Source organism: Neophocaena asiaeorientalis, unplaced genomic scaffold (assembly GCF_003031525.2).
Source record: "Neophocaena asiaeorientalis asiaeorientalis breed wild unplaced genomic scaffold, Neophocaena_asiaeorientalis_V1.1 scaffold142, whole genome shotgun sequence".
Taxonomy (NCBI): Eukaryota; Metazoa; Chordata; class Mammalia; order Artiodactyla; family Phocoenidae; genus Neophocaena; species Neophocaena asiaeorientalis.
In genome coordinates, this window is record NW_020174563.1 from 2,365,494 (window position 1) to 2,381,836 (window position 16,343).

The window sequence follows — 16,343 nt, forward strand, 5'->3', positions numbered from 1 at the left end:
ACATAAGAGATCATATTTCAAATGTTGCCTGAATTATGTCCATTTAACCCTAAATTGAGTAGTGTGATGGCATTAAAGCCAAGAAGTTGAAGAGTAAGCCATCAGGGCATCCCTGGTGGCACAGTGGTTGAGAGTCCGCCTGCCGATGCAGGGGACACGGGTTCGTGCCCTGGTCCGGGAAGATCCCACATGCCGTGGAGCGGCTGGGCCCGTGAGACATGGCCGCTGAGCCTGCACGTCCAGAGCCTGTGCTCCGCAACGGGAGAGGCCACAACAGTGAGAGGCCCGCGTACCGCAAAAAAAAAAAAGAGTGAGCCATCAGTGCCGTGGTAGCCACAACACGCCGCAGCTGTATTTCATCTGTCAGGAGTGAGGATAACCTGGGCAAAGTAGGCAACCCAGCCTGGGAACAGGAGGGGCCCACCCTTAGCTCAAGGAGCAAGTGACATGCCCTTCCAACAACTGCATCTAATGCAACTGTTTGGAGTTGTGAGTGTCCAGATCTGAAAAGATTTTTATTTAGGGAGAGGTGTTTTATAAAATACGAATTGCTTTAGGGGGGAAAAGCGATGAAATTTTTCCTTTTCATAGAGTGCCAGTAACCCCTTTGTACCCTCACACCATAATCTTTTTACTACCACAAGCTTATAGTTAAAGGTGATCTAGCCAGGTCAGACTAGTCCAAGTTCTGTCTTCTGTAAAAGAGTAAACTTTGCATGTTTAATTCCATTCCAAGAAAACAAGAAGTGTCAGAAATATAGCAAAAGTGATATCAACCCCAGCTGACTTTGTCACAAGTTATGAAGAGGTTAAAAAAAAAAAGTCTAATTAAAAGTTTCCATTAAAATGGCCTGTACGTGGTAGACGGTTATATAGGTAGGACATTTGGAAGCCAATGTTTTATTCTGAAATCTCAGCTGCCACATTGAATCATTGTCAGAAAATTCTTGAATTTACAAAATAAGGGCAAGGATATTTGCCTGGTTTAATTTCTTAGTAGTTTTAGATAAATCTGATTTCTAATTTTTGCTTCGCCATTCCAAGGAGTCCTGACATTTTATGGTACACTGTGCCAGGATGTGAATGAAGCTGCATTGAAATTATTCGGCTAACATTTGATCTGAGCTTCAGGGAACCTGAACGCTAGTAGAAATGACTTTTCCTTGTTAATTCTATCACTGAAGAACTAACTGAAAACCTTCTTGGTACTCTTGTAGAAGGAATCATATGCATAAAGCAAGCCATAGGCAGATTTTGGAATGACTAATTTCTTTTTTTTTTCTTTCTTTCTTTTTAATTTTTTATCCCTGGAAAGACTAAATTACTGTTTTGAAACTTGAAATTTTTCCCTTCTAAGCTGTCCTGAATAAAGAGGTCAAGAGTCACAGACATAATTGAAATCCACAGTCATTTAAAACCTCATTTTCAGTTCTTTCTATGTGTCCTCACCAAGTGGAGTTGATATGACTCAAACCTTTTTGATCACTAGCTGAGATGGCTAGTCTGTTTTCCTACCAACAAAATGCTTTGACATATACGTTTCCCAGCTCAACTCACGCAGTCCATTAACATGATGCTTTTACAGAGTGGCGAAGGTCGGGCTCGGTTTACCTGGGGCTGAGGTTGGTCAGTCATCACTCATCTCTGTCTAGTCCTCTTAATATGCTAATCAGCATTTCTTTGAAGCCTGACCGAAACGCCATCTTATAAAATGCCTTCTCTATCAGAAGCCTTGGTTTGGACTTGTATGCAGAGATGCTGACACCCAGACAGTATCCTTTCTCCCAGGTTGTAAGCTTGGAGGGCAACCCAGTGGTGGGCAACGGGCAACATAGAGTCAGCAGATGGGTGCAGTGTCCTGAGGGTTCTGAGAAGGGAGCGGACCACAGTAGGGAGGCCCTGCTGCTTGCATGCCCTCTACTCTCAGAAAAGCCGTGTTGACCGCCAGGGGACACCTTGTGGCCTGGACAGAGTGCCCATAAGGCCTGGAAGGCTGCAGGGCATGGAGATCAGTGACTGGGAACTGGAACAAGGCTCCGATACAGGGCCCGGACTCCTGAGCAGGACAGGAGGATTCTAAGAGCCAGCTAGGAAGCCAGAGCCACATCTCGGGGCTGGGACTGCAGATGGGGGAAGTGAGCAACTTGGTAGTTACAGGGATATGGATAAGAAAATGAAACACAGTCCCAGTTTTGCTCATGAACTGTATGACCTTGAACAAATCGCTTTGTCTCCCTGAATCTCATTTTTTTCATCTGTAAAACCATGATAATGATGGTACCTTTGCTACATGAATACTGTGAGAATTTAAAAAATAAATAATCCCTGCAAAACTCTTCATGCAGTGGCCAGTATAAACCGAGTACCTAGTAAATGTTAGGTATGGTATTATCATTTCTATTCCATCCAGGCCTTCCTGGAATAGAAAACCCATCAGAAATCAAGGCTGCTCTCTTTCCCAAATAAGCCAAGTTGTCTCTGTCATCTCAAAGTCCCTTCTTTCCTCTCTTTCTCTCTCCCTACTCCTTTTCATTTTGATCAGCTTCCTCTGCCTATGTATCTTGTATGCAGTCCCCAAGTTTACAGGTCAGACTCCCAGACTCTTGGCGTAGCCATGTCACTGTCACAGCTCATCCCCGCCCTCCAGGCCACAGTGGACTGGCTGGCCTGCCCATCCTCAGTCTGATCACTTGTGGCTGGGAGAATGGGTCAGGGTGTGGGCAATGCAGGCATCTTTTACAGATTAAAAGATTTTACATCTTTTACAGATTAACATCTTTTACAGATTCATTTGCTGGACCAAGGACACAGAGTAGAGGGACCCAGTACTGAGAAATGGGCTCCAGGGCCGGTAGCAAAGTATCTCCCTATTGAACCCCCTGTGTTACTGATGAGGTTCCTTATAATCTCTTGAACCCCCAACTTAGAATAGAATTGGTCCCCAGCACTTGCTGTCTGGCTCAAACCTGCAGGTGAAGTAGCCTAAGTATAGGTACCGGAAGGCAGTAGAAGCAAAGAGCCAGTGCCACTTAATACACTTATTGCCATGGGAGAGAATGGCTTTATGGTTTTAATTCTTTTTTCTACATCATCTTTAGGAGCCTAAATAAGACCAAATAAAATTTAGTCTCTAATACAAGTCACATCATATACTCCATCTCATGCTGTGACCTCTCTATAAAAATACATTAGAGGAGACTTGAAAATATTATCTCAAATGGAATGAGGGAATAACAGAGCTGGAAGGAACTGCAAAAGTCCCCTATTTAACCATCCATCAGGTACTAGAAGCTGATTGGGAATCAGCCACTGTCAAGCCTCTCCAGGCGTGGGGAACTCATTACTACCTCATCAGCTCACTCAGTCTTTAACCCGCCCTCCTTATCATTCCTTTCTTACGTGGAGCCAGTGTACCACTTGGTATGCAAAATAAATTTTTTTCCGCTTGTCATGCACACAAATAGTAAACAACAGCTGTCATAACCCCGGTGAATCCCATCTTCTTCAAGCAAAGTGTTCTATTTCTTTAAAAAAAAAAGTGCAGCTGAGATTGTAACTTCTACTTCATGACAACTTCTTTGACAAGAAGAAACTGTATATTTTTGTCAAGAAGTATTTTAAAACTTACATAAATATTTTCAGACGTTTTTCCTACTCCGATTCTCTCCAAAGCTCTACAAAAAAGAAGCTAAATCGACTTAATTGCCCTCATTTTTATTATGAAGCCATCTTCACAATGAAGATGCTCACTATCGTAATAGAAGGAAAATATATGACAAAGCAGAAATTGAGGTGTACGGAAGAGGAAGACCTGTCCTCTTCACAAACTAGATAATCAACTGATAAGTAATTGGATCTGACAAGAGTTCTCTAATTCACATTCAACTTCCTGGGTTCAAAAATCAGCTTTGGAGAAGTAAGCACCAGTAAGGAAATACACAGGTTTCCCCCAAATCTCATTTTCCCAATCGTTCCTACCTGCTCTATCAGTTATCTCACAGGGTAACTGGGAGAATCAAATTAAATAAAGCACATGGAATGCTTTGTAGACAAAAGTACAAATTAAATTACTTACTGTTTTTCATGATAACTAATATTCAGATCCATTTTCTAAGCATCTGTTGGCCATTCCTTGTGCTTAGCACATTTCTGTATGTTTTCTCCTTCACAAGTATCTCTGCGAGGCTAATGTTTTTGCAGAAGGGGACGATGAGGCTCAGAGGGATTTCCCTAAGTTCTCACAACCAGGAAGTGGTGACTTTTTTTTCCACCTACTATGACTATTGCAATTAAGGTGATAACATTTGATAAAATATAGAAACATAACTGTTATGATATTAATAGTTGTTGCTGATACAGCACCTCTCAGCACTTTCCCACATAGTAGTGTCAATTAATAGAATTTAAAGACAACCAAACCCTTGGAAAGCACGGGGAACAGCCTGCTGGCTGCCTTTCCTTGCCTGCCCTCTGGCGGCGATGACAAAGAACAGAATGAACCCAGAGCGGGCAGAAGGGGAAAGTGCATCCACATCTGAGCCCCGGAAAATCCTTTGTGGAGCCCAGACCCTCTGTCCGGTCTCCCCGGGCCCTGCCCACAGCCCTTGGGCTGTAGCCAGCTGGATTTCCCCCAGATCCTTCTAGGCTCCTGATTCGCCATCACCCCACTCAAAGGTCTTGGTCCTCTGTCCCTTTGCCAGGACAGCAGTGGGCAGTGACCCTGCTCCTGCTGCAGGTGGTACACTGGGGCTGAAATGATATCCTCCAGCAGAAAGTGAAACTTTAGCTTCTGTACCTGAATCGTCTTGCTCTTCAGCCCACAGTCCCACTGATGAATAATTCAGTCTTACATGACTAAGGCAGTCTCTTTGGGTCCCATTACCTTAATTGCATTTGAGGTTAAGGTTAGTCAGTTCTGGGTTCTCCCTCTTCCTGACCTTCTCTCCAGGTGACCCAAGTTCTCAGAGGTCAGACTATCACCCTGGCATTGGAGTTGGGATGGGGATGCTCGTGTCTGCTCCTTGTGCTGGCTTGTCAGCCTCCCTGGTCCCTGAGCATCCTGCATTGGTCCCCGAAGGCGCAGCTGGTCCACCATATGTGGGCCCTGCCGTCATCTATGTCCCTGACGTCCCGTGGCCTTATCTCCCCAACCCAGGCTTACTCCAGGCCACTGTTCAGCCTGCACTTCTGATTTCCTTCAGGCAGGCAGGCAGGGACTCCTGGGGGGATGTGGGCCCGGGGTATTGGGGGCGTGTCCAACATGGGTCCAGACGGCTCCCATGGCCATTTCTGTTCTACCTGTAAGGCACTGGCCAAGCGCAGAGCTCCTTAGGGGGCTTGCAGTGTTCCTGGGTTTCATTCCAAGAACAGGAGAAAATCCTTTCCTATCTGGAATTCACTATAATTTATCTGGGTGTTTCTAGCACCCTAGCTTACCCAACCCAGATTCAACCCAGAGCAGGAGGAAAACAGAGACACTCATGACCCTGCCTCCCCCATTCCTCTCTAGTGCCTCCCTCCTGCACTAGAAGGGTTTTCTAGTTTCCTTTCTGTCCAGCAGGAACCACCCTCCTTGCTGTCAACTCCTTCTCTGTCCCCTGGATGTTCCACCTCTTCTCTGGAGCAACATACCTCAGCTTCATGGCTCAGTGTGCACAGAAAAAGGGTCACTGGGCACATAATACACAGCAGGCTTTACCAAAACTATCAATCTGCTGTAGGTGGGCACTGTGTGGCAGCCCCCACAGTATCACATCCTGCATAAAATTATGGTCCTTGAGAATAACATGGCTTGGAGGGATTCTGGACACAAGAGCAGAGTGGGAGCAACGTCTTTAGCTTTCTGACCCTCAGACCGGCCTCAGAGGAAGTCGCCCCCTCTCCTGTAGGAATGAGGGGGCCCCACGAAGCAGGGTGTGTTGTGTGAACCCACCCGTAAAGCAAACAGGCAGAGTCTGGGCAAAATAAGGACAGGCTGGCCTCTCCCCGGGTTTGTCGAATTTGGTTCTGCTTGGTATGCCTGCAACACAGCCGCTTCCCACGCGTGTTCCCTGGAGCCCCGCAGCACACTCGGCCGTGAAAGGTCTTGCCGTGCAATGGCTTTTATAAGCCAAGATCTGAATACTGGCACTTACCCAAGTAGTCCGGGCACTGCCCAATGCCAGCTTACTTACGTGGGTCAGAATCACCCTCGTCGTGGGCCGTTGGGAGCCCTCCCTGGGGCGTAACCCGCCATCCCGTGGATGCTGTGTCCTCTCCCCGCAGGACGGCACGGCGCCGCTGTGGATCGCGTCGCAGATGGGCCACAGCGAGGTGGTACGGGTGATGCTGCTGCGCGGAGCAGACCGCGACGCCGCCCGCCACGTGAGTGCGAAGACCGCCGCGCGCGCGGGCTCGGATGGGGACGCCTTCCTTTGAAGCCTTGACCTCCGAGTTTAACTCAACCGAAACGTGCGGAGGAGACGCAGCTTTATTCTGTCTCTTGCTCACCGGGGTTTTCTCCCGACCGCCTCCTGCTCTTCAGCAGGAAAACAAGGGAAAGGTCTGAATCAGTTGAAACCTAGCAACTGCTGCTCAGTCCCTGTAAGGGGAAAGTATTGAATTCCTTGAGCTCCTCCTCCACCTGGGCTGACCTCTGGATGACCCGGGAGGACCAGGTAGGAGACTCAGGCCTCCGCTGCCCTTGGGGATGTGTCCGCCAGCGGCTGCCGGTCTGCCTGGCGCTGCGCCTCCTGTTGGCCTCCAGGCCACAGTGCAGCTGGCTCGCGGGGTCTGTGGTTTGGGGTCCTCGGTGCCCCGGCTCCCCGAGCTGCAGACCCCCGCACCACATCCCCCATCGGCCTTCACTTAGCCTCTGTTGGGGTCACTTCATTTTTTTTTTTTTTTACACTATCTGGCCTTTTTGCCCTTAATATTACCTTGCCTGTGTGACCCACCTCCACTCTCCCGTCTGAGCCCACAAAGGGGGAAACCAAAAGACACATTCCTGACCACTTCTCTGTCCTCTCTTCCACTCTCTCTTTTTTCCTTCCCACAATCTCTGAAGTCAGAAAGGAAAAATCCTCTATTCTCATCTTCCTCCTGATTCCAGCTAAACCTTTAGAGCAGCCTGGGATGTTTCCTTTACTACAGAACTCTGTGAGCAAAATCCTCCAAATACAGAAATTGATGCGTGAAAGTAGGAGGAAGGGGGAATTGGAAAATCTCTTCTCAGGCCAGAAAAGGATGACAGAGCTTAATATTAATTTTTGAACTTGTCTTTGCATTCTTTTTTTTTAACAGATTTCAATCTATCCCCTTCTTACTCTCCCCCCATCACCACTACCACAGGTAGGCAGGTACCCAGGACAGACTAGAGCAAGGCTGTATACACGGGAAGGCAAAAAGAAAAGCAATTAAAAAATTTAAAACAGTAGATACAGTTCAACAATTGTTTAAATCATTAAAAACAGTTCAACTGGGAATTCCCTGGCGGTCCAGTGGTTAGGACTCCGCACTTTTACTGCTGAGGGCACAGGTTCAATCCTTGGCAGGAAATTAAGATCCCACAAGCCACACAGTGAAAAATACTTAAAAAAAAAAAAAAGTTCAACAATTAATTTCTAAGTCATGAACTGCAGAGAATGCCTCTTTAGTCCATCTATGTTCTAAGAATATCCTCCTGAAATTCTCCTTGTTCCTGTACCCAATATTCTAAGGGACTAGAAGACCATGGATTCCCAGATGGCAGGGTTTGAAGATACTGGAGTAAGTCACATATTTTGTCTGGTATTCTTTCACGCAGAATTAAATGTTTAATATGCTCTAAAATGATTTTAGATTAAGAGACGTTGCAGGCCTCTGCTTTAGTTTACACATTTTGCCTCCTTCTGACAAGCACATCCCAGTTCTCAACCAACATTTCATTATTATCCAACACACACATATGTTAATAATCAACTTTTCTTTTCCTCTCTCTGTAAAGGATGGTACAACAGCATTACTGAAGGCAGCCAACAAAGGGTATAATGATGTCATAAAAGAGTTGCTGAAATTCTCACCCACCCTCGGTATTTTGAAGGTAAGACCTACAGAGAAAATTTTACCAACCTGTAAAAGAGAGAGGATAGAAATTTAAGAAGTCCACACTGGGGACTGCAGTAGAATCTGGGTATACCATTTGCATGGTTAGTTGTATTACTGAGAGAACATGCCTACAACTTATCCATGTTAGAGATTCCCGGGCACTGGTAGAAATGGGAAGGTAATAAAAAGAGCGAACCGGAGTCTGTAGGTACCTAGTTTTCTAGGGGGAAAAAAAATTAAGCAATAGTACTGAAATTGCTAAATTGGAAATCACCCATATTGATATATCATTGGAAGATTTGTGAAATCCTCCACAAATGAAACACATGATTTGTGTCCCAGAAAACATGAGGGATAGGAACTCACATTCCTTCTCTTCATTATCTGGGGCAAAGAACCACATTGTTACCTTAGGTGGAATGAAATAAGCCTCAAACATCTGGACACGTCAGAGAATGTGTCATTCTGGAGGGCTGCGTCTTCCAGAAAACAGAGCCCCAAAACTCCTTTTTTAAGTTGATCATTTTGGATTAAAATATTCCTCAACTAGAGTATCTACCAGAGGTTGGCAGTCTTTTTCAATAAAGGACCAGATAACAAATATTTTAGTCTTTGTGGGCCATACAGTCTGTGTTGGAACCGCTCCACTCAGCCATTGTAGAAAAAAAGCAGCCATAGAAAATACGGCAACAGCAAAAAGTGTGCCTGCATCCAATCATACTTCATTTATGGATGTTGTATTTCTAAAATTTCATATTTTTACGTGTCACAAAATAGTCTTCTTTTTTAAATTTTAAAATGCTGAGCTCATCAGGATGTAGAAAAACAGGCGGGGCAGGGGGAGGGGGGAGTTAGATTTGTCCTGCGGGCTGTAGTTTGCTGACTCCTGGTATACACTCTAGTGTTTTGTTAAATAGAGGACACCAAACCTGTTCTAAACTTGGGACAGTAGTTTAGCACTTTTTTGGATTTATTGATGTATCTGAAGTCTACTTACCCTTTAGATGCCTTCTGTCTGATTTTTATGGGTTTAAGGCTCCGTTGTTGCTGTCAGCTGATACAGAGCTGCTGTTGGTATGCCGTACTCTCTTGCCCCAGGGAACTAATTCTAATCTTCCATGAGCTTACGAGTCAAAAAAGCTGTACTTTGTACTTGTAAAACTTGTTTAGCAAGTAAGAATAAACAGTCTGTGAAAATGAATTCTCTATGAATAAAAGAAACTAGCTTCAGAAATGGACTTTGCAATATCTAGTTGTGTTGCAGACAGCTTTTAGGCTTAGTTTTTTATTCTTAGCCACACTGCACTTCGGCAACACCGATAAGTTGGTTAAGATTTTGATAAGTGAAATGTTACAAGGTTAGTGTATTGCTGCCCATGGCAAACATGGTGAAGCAAACAGGGAAAACGGCTACTTTGCTGGAGTTTTTCTCTGGGTATGATATTTAACGTGCCTACAAGATCAGAAAGTGTTTTACGTATATATATGAAGTAGTTAATTTGAAAACTAAGCTTGCATTTAGGTACTATTCACAGACATATGTACCTTCTAGAACAGATGTCTTGTGACTGCCCATCGTTCTTATATTGGGTTTGTCATATTCTCTTTTCCCCTCCCAGAATCCAGCTACACGCTGCGCATAGCTGCTTCCTTATGTCAATAAATATTTGCAGTAAATTCCATAAAATGTCAGCAACCTATCCACTAGACCCCTCAGTACCCAGAAATGCTCCAACTCAGGGCTGGGGTTGGGGGTGGTCCTCAACGCACCTACTCTTACTCTTAAGCCGTGTAGCTCCCAGTCGCTCTCCTGCCCACCTGCGCGTGTGGAGTGTGTACAGCTGGGTCGACAACTCGGCCCATAGGTGAGCAGGCTATTCCTCCAGCCTTGCAGAAGTGTGCTCACCAAAAGCACAAAGACCTTAAGAAAAAAAAAAGTTTGACGTAGCATTGTTGTTTTTCCCACAGCAAGTTCTGATGCCTCTACAACGGACCAAGTGAGCATGAAATCATGTACACGCTGGGCAGATGCCTATTTCACTTGCAAAAGGTTATTGGCAATATTTATACTGACCATACACGGTGTCCCTGAGGACACTGTACTAGGTGCTGATGTGACTTTGAAAAGGGAAGATAAGGATGAGCGAGACTCTAGCATTACCGTCTCATCAGGCTGAGTGCTGATGGCTGTGAGCTCTCTCCTGACGCACACTGTCCTTTTCTCCTAGAATGGGACCTCAGCACTCCATGTGGCAGTGCTCAGCGGAAATATTAAGGCAGTCGCGCTGCTCCTGGAAGCAGGGGCAGACCCAGCCCTGAGAAACAAGGTACCGTCTTAGTCATCTTTTCCCTCCATCGGGCGCCTGTGCAAAGAGATAAGGCGGCGTCTGCTGAAGCCAAGAGAGCATCTTGGCTCCAGTCGCTCCTCATCCTTGGGCATAGCAAGGGCATAAAATGTTGTCATCATAGGTTATGAGTGAGCAGTACATTTGGACCCAGAGGACTATACTAAAACCCCTCTATTATCAGTGATTTTCAGGTAACAGTGGGGCGGGGGTAGGGGGCAGTGGTTGTGGGGAGTAAGGTTGTAAGTGTTCTATCATCAGAGAAGTGTCCTAAAAATGTCAAAGTTCCGGTAGTTTAATCACCATCCTCCGTGAGTTGGATACTGGTACCTTGAGAATTGCCTGTGCTCTATTTGGTGACCTCATGGGGAAGATGTTGCTTTTTATATTGTTAACAGGACTTTGCCCCACAGTTCCAAAACCAACCCATATTTTTTTTAATTGAAGTATAGTTGAGCAAAACCAACCCATATTTTTTCATAGCTCAAAAATTTTCTTAGTTTTCAATTAAGCCAAACTTGGAGGTGGGAGGATGCCCAGTAAAAAATGACTGTCATTGTATTTCCTCCTACTCAACATCTGCAGTCACAAGTAGAGGCTGAGGGTGGGAGAGTAGCCTAGGAAAGGTCTAGAGGAAGCACACTGAAACTACTGACTTTTGAAGGAGGAAGTATGGTGGGGACTTATTAACAAGGGAGGGTATGAAAAGCAACTTTCACTTTATACTTAGATAGTGTTTGAATTTTTATAAACATCTATTACTGTGTTAGATTTTATTAATAATAAAACCAAAATCATATAACATTTCATGATATTTTTAAAAGAAACTATTAAGAAGTGCAATTAGGGCTTCCCTGGTGGCGCAGTGGTTGAGGGTCCGCCTGCCGATGCAGGGGACGCGGGTTCGTGCCCCGGTGTGGGGGGATCCCACGTGCCGCGGAGCGGCTGGGCCCGTGGGCCATGGCCGCTAACAACATGCCAAGAGCCGCCACCTTTTCTCATTCCACTTAGCACGTGGAATTATTACTTCCCCTGTTCCTACCATTGAAACTGCTTGAAGACAACATTTCTGTTTATTTCTTCCTGAGATACATAGGTTTGTTTTCCATTAGCTGGTCTGGCTGTGTGATGAGCCCACTGAAATCACAATTGCTCTCTTATCTTTGCACCTTGGACACAGATGTCCTAAAAAGATCAGTCTTCGTTGCTAAGCCACCCAGTACTGAATTAAGGCAGTTTCTTTACATAGAAACTGAAAGATGCAATTCCTTGTGTGTCTCGTGGAATCTCAGCAATAATGGTTATGGGGAATTTCCAGTGACCAAAATGCTGGTCTTTGGAGGGTCTGTGTAGCTGCCTGTGTTGGAGTTTCATCCTGCAGAAGCCCTTGGAGAGCCGGGAGTAGCTGCCAGGAAGCTGCACGCCTGCACACCAGGCAGCCTGTAGAAGCCAGGCTCTTCAGAGGCAGCTCCAGAAGCAAGGGTGTTGGGATTCCAGCAGCCACTCAGGACTCTTGAGGGGGTATCCTTGACCTTTATTCATTCATCCAACAAACATTTATTGAGTGCCTGCTAGATGTCATGCACTGTGCTGTGAGCATTGTCTATGCGGAGATAATAGTGAAAGAGATTCACATAGTGTCTGTCTTCATGGGGCTCAGAGTTTACTGGGGAATAAAGATAATTAAACAAGCAATTGCAACACACAGTGACAAGGGCTGTCAGCAGGAAGTGAAGAACGCTATCGAAGGCTTCCTGGAGAGAGTCACTTTTCAGCTAGTACAGAAGCACCCTTCTGCTCTAGGGGCTCCAGGACTTCTGCTCTGGGGCAGATGCCAGAGGAGAGGGTAACCAATGGCCGAGAACCTCTCCCCACAACGTAGCCATCCCCATGGGTGTGGGGATCCCATGTTCCTGATAACCCCCAACTGAGGACTCAGAACACATCTTCTCCCAGGAGCAGCGGGGACAGAGAGTGGTGTGATGCTGTGGGGTCATGAGTATGGACCTATGGTCCTGCTCCATAATGGATAAGATGGCCTTTAGGGGCTAGCCTGGGCGCTAGCCATCATAACCTGAGCAACTTGAGAATTCAGTGGGGACCCTCCTGAGAGAGGAGTGAGACCAGGTTTTTAAAACTATATGGATGACACACAGAACAGCGATGTGATTGACTGAAGCAACACAGTTTGAGAGTATAAAGCCTATTTTAATGGCAATGGATATGGACATTCATGGAGATGGTCACACACACCGTAACTTAACGAGCTTGTAGACAGAGGTGCAGCTTCTTAGACCCACTCCTCTTCCTGACTGCAGAGGATCCTCTGGCTACCTGCCAGCCTGTCACGAAGGACCAGTAACCGATGCAAAGCAGTTCGTTCTTCCTGAGGGTACTCTGAGACTGGATGGTGCTCAGGTCTGTTCTCCAGGAGCACTATTGTCAGCCCTAGGCATTAGCCCTCTACAACATCTGCTCCTGCAGGAACTAAGCTAATACTAGACTTAACCCCACAGAGGGGTCTCTGGTCTAAGGCAGCATCGAATAGCACCTCTTGTTAGAGTCAGTCCAGCACCAGCATCAAGGGTCCTTTGGGTGGGCAGGAGTGCAGCTGCAGGACATGCTGCACAGCAGACCACTGTGGCAAACTCATCATTCCCAGCAAGTGAGGTCCCAGCCAGTAGGTGGGGGTCAGAGGGCAGGATCCAGCCTAGAAGGTAGGTATTGCAGGAGCTTCACCTAAGATCAGGGTTTCAGATAGAGCAGACGGGGTTCCAGGTTTAACTGCAGAGGAAAAAAAAAACTACATCCAAGTTCTCTCCCTGATGTGGTTGCCTTTCTACCCTTTAATTGCCTCTCCCCTGAATTCCCAAGAACATCCTTTTATTCATCTGTAACAACTGTTCTCAAAGTGTGTTCCGTGGACCCTTGGGGTGTCCTCAAAACCCTTTCAAGGGTTCTAATAGGTCGAAACAATATTCTTAGTAATACAGAGACACTATTTGCCCTTTTTCGCTGTGCCGACATTTGCCGTAACGGTGCAAAGGCAATGGCGGATGAAACTGTTGGCACCTTAACACACATCAAAGCAGGGTCACAAACTGTAGTGGCAAATGATTTTACAAACCTCTAAGTTATTTTACACGTTGTAGATTATTTTATAAAAATACCAGTTTTACCTAAGAATATCTTTGATGAAGCAGCAAACAGTTTTAATTTTATGAAACCTTGACCCTTGCTGTATGTCTTTTTACTATGTAACAAAATTCGAAGTTTGCGCCAAGCACTTCCGCTGTAGGCTGAAGCACATGGTTGTCTCAGGGAAAGCACTTGTGCAATTGTTTGAGTTACAAAGGGAGCCAGCCACTTTTGGGGGGGAGCTCCACTTTTACTTGAAAGAACGGACTTGTATCCATCACATGAGCCTGACAGCTTCCCGATACCTGTAGCTTTTCTGATGAATCAGTGATAATATTAATGAATGATGTGAGCTTTGAGGATTGTATAATAAAATGTGTCAACATTTGGAAGATCTGCATAACTCAGTGAGCTACTATTTTCTAAATGGCCGGTACATGATGTTACAAACATGCATAGGTAAAAAAATCCACCTGCAGATAGACAGACCTATGGATTTTAATGCAACAGAGTAGAAAAATTCATTGATATGGTTTCAAATTCCACATGGCAATTTAGCTTTAAGATAATTGATTGGATACAGAAGCAGATATAAGAATCCATTTGTCTTCTTTTAAGCTACACAGTAAAGAAATATGCAAAACTGTTAACAGTGCTACACTTCTAACTTTTCTGTTTTTGAAAATTTAGTTCTTTTTTATAAATATGTTATTTATGTTAACCTGTAATGGGTTTATTATTTTTAATGAATTAATAAATATACTTAAATTTTTTTCAGTTTTGATTAGTTAAAAACAAAAGCTCTTTGGGGTCCTCAATAATTTTTAAGATTGTACAGAAGTCTTGAGACTAAGAAGTTTGGGAACCATTGCCCTATAATGTCTATTTCTTAAGATAGGGACTCGCTCACAAAGTAAACACTTACAGAATGTGTCTCAGCAGCACTGTGAAAAGAAAGGACATAGAGTGAGACTGGATCAGGTGGGGTGTGGGCCACTGAAGCTGTTCTTCCCCGTGTGTCTTACGCTCTGGGTGTTTCCTAACTCTGCCTTCTCATCAAAAGATGGGTCTCAAGTCCCTAGCAGCCAGACTGCCTTATATAATAAACTAATAAGTTATCAAATCTATTTATTGACAACATACTAGATAAGCTAGGCATTGTGCTGGAAATGAGGATACAGTGATTAATAAGATATAGACCCTGGCCTCCTGGAGATTATAGCCTAGTAAGGGATATGGCTAGATAGAAAAATCACTCTAAAAGACAAATATCATATGATATCACTTACAGGTCAGATCTGAAATATGATACAAATGAACTTATTAATAAAACAGAAACAGACTCACAGACATAGAAAACAAACTTATGGTTACTAAAGGGGAAAGGGAGGGAAGGATAAATTAGGAGTTTGGGATTAGCAGATATAAACTATCATATATAAAATAAATAAACAATAAGAGCCTACTGTATAGCACGGGGGACCGTATTCAATATCTTGTAATAAACCATAATGGAAAAGAACATGAAAAGGAATATATGTATATGTGTTTATGTGTGTGTGTGTGTGTGTGTGTGTGTATCTGAAGCACTGTGCTGTACCCCTGAAACTAACACAACATTGTAAATCAACTATACTCCAAAAAATTGTAAAAAGAAAAATAACTAACAATGAGATAAGAAAGTGACTGATGATATTTATATTTAAATATATTTAAAGAAAACCTTTAATGCCTTGATACAAAAGGCTGAGTCCAGTGGGGTTTTTCATCAGTGGAGGAGCAAGTGTGGGTCAGGGGCCCCTCTTTGGAGTCCCTGAAACCACACCAACTGTGGGAATTCACTCATGCCTATCTTATCTTCTTTCAGGCCAATGAACTTCCGGCAGAACTAACCAAAAATGAACGTATATTGCATCTCCTCCGAAGTAAAGAAGGACACAGGAAGAACTAACTTAGTTTCATATTCGACTGAAAGATAGAAACCTTAATCATACTGTCCAAAAAGAAATTGCTTTTCAAATAGTGTTGGAAATTCCTAGAAGAAAGAAAATGCCAGAATGCCCATGCTGGGTCCCTGACCAAGGAGAGCTGTGCTTTGTGCCCTGAGTCAAAAGCGGAGCAGCTCAGGGACCCCTTCCTCTCATGTAGTGGGCTTCTCACACTGGCCTGTAGCCCCACTCCAGGGGGCCTGGCATGTTCGTGGATTCCACAGAAACTCGTTTTAAACTACATCAACTTGGGTCTTTCAGTTAAACTCTAAGATAGAGTTAAACCCTCTGTCTTAAAAATAGAAACAGAAAGGAAGCAGAAAGCTTTGTTCCTTTAAAAAGACTGAAAGTCTGACCTTCAGTGAATTGGTGCACTTTTGCTTTTGTGTTAAATGTATGTGTGCTCAAAGATATGGCTCCATCGTATTTTACATATATTTGTATGTCATTCCAGTGTAAAATGTTCTCCTCTATGAATCAATAATGTATAAAGTTATATTATTGAAAAGCCACTTCTGACATTCCACCATGTGCTTTTCAAAGATGGACTGTTGAACTATAAAAAAAAGAAAAATTGTTCATTTTTACCTGGAGTCAATGTTGTAGGTATGATAGGATACAAGTGGCAAATTTGGAAATTCAGAAAATTACAAACCACAAGAAATGTAGGCTTGTCTCTTTGAACCATTACTTTGGGTCTATTGCTGGGAATCTATTTCCTGTGCCGTAACTAAGTAGACTTAATATGCTGTGGAATCTTGAGCTTCCAACACCAATTGCTTGATACAATGACTTTGGAGTCCTTGGA

General features: G+C 44.3%; 1 protein-coding gene across 1 annotated transcript in view; it reads left to right on the forward strand.

The window, feature by feature from the left end:
* Positions 1–16,343, forward strand: part of ANKRD29 (ankyrin repeat domain 29) — a 34,139-nt gene extending 17,796 nt beyond the window's left edge. Inside the window, exons 7-10 of the mRNA XM_024757919.1 lie at positions 6,265–6,363; positions 7,964–8,059; positions 10,293–10,391; positions 15,415–16,343. Coding sequence (XP_024613687.1) covers positions 6,265–6,363; positions 7,964–8,059; positions 10,293–10,391; positions 15,415–15,498 — 378 coding nt within the window. The 3' untranslated portion in view covers positions 15,499–16,343. The remainder of the gene's footprint in view (positions 1–6,264; positions 6,364–7,963; positions 8,060–10,292; positions 10,392–15,414) is intronic.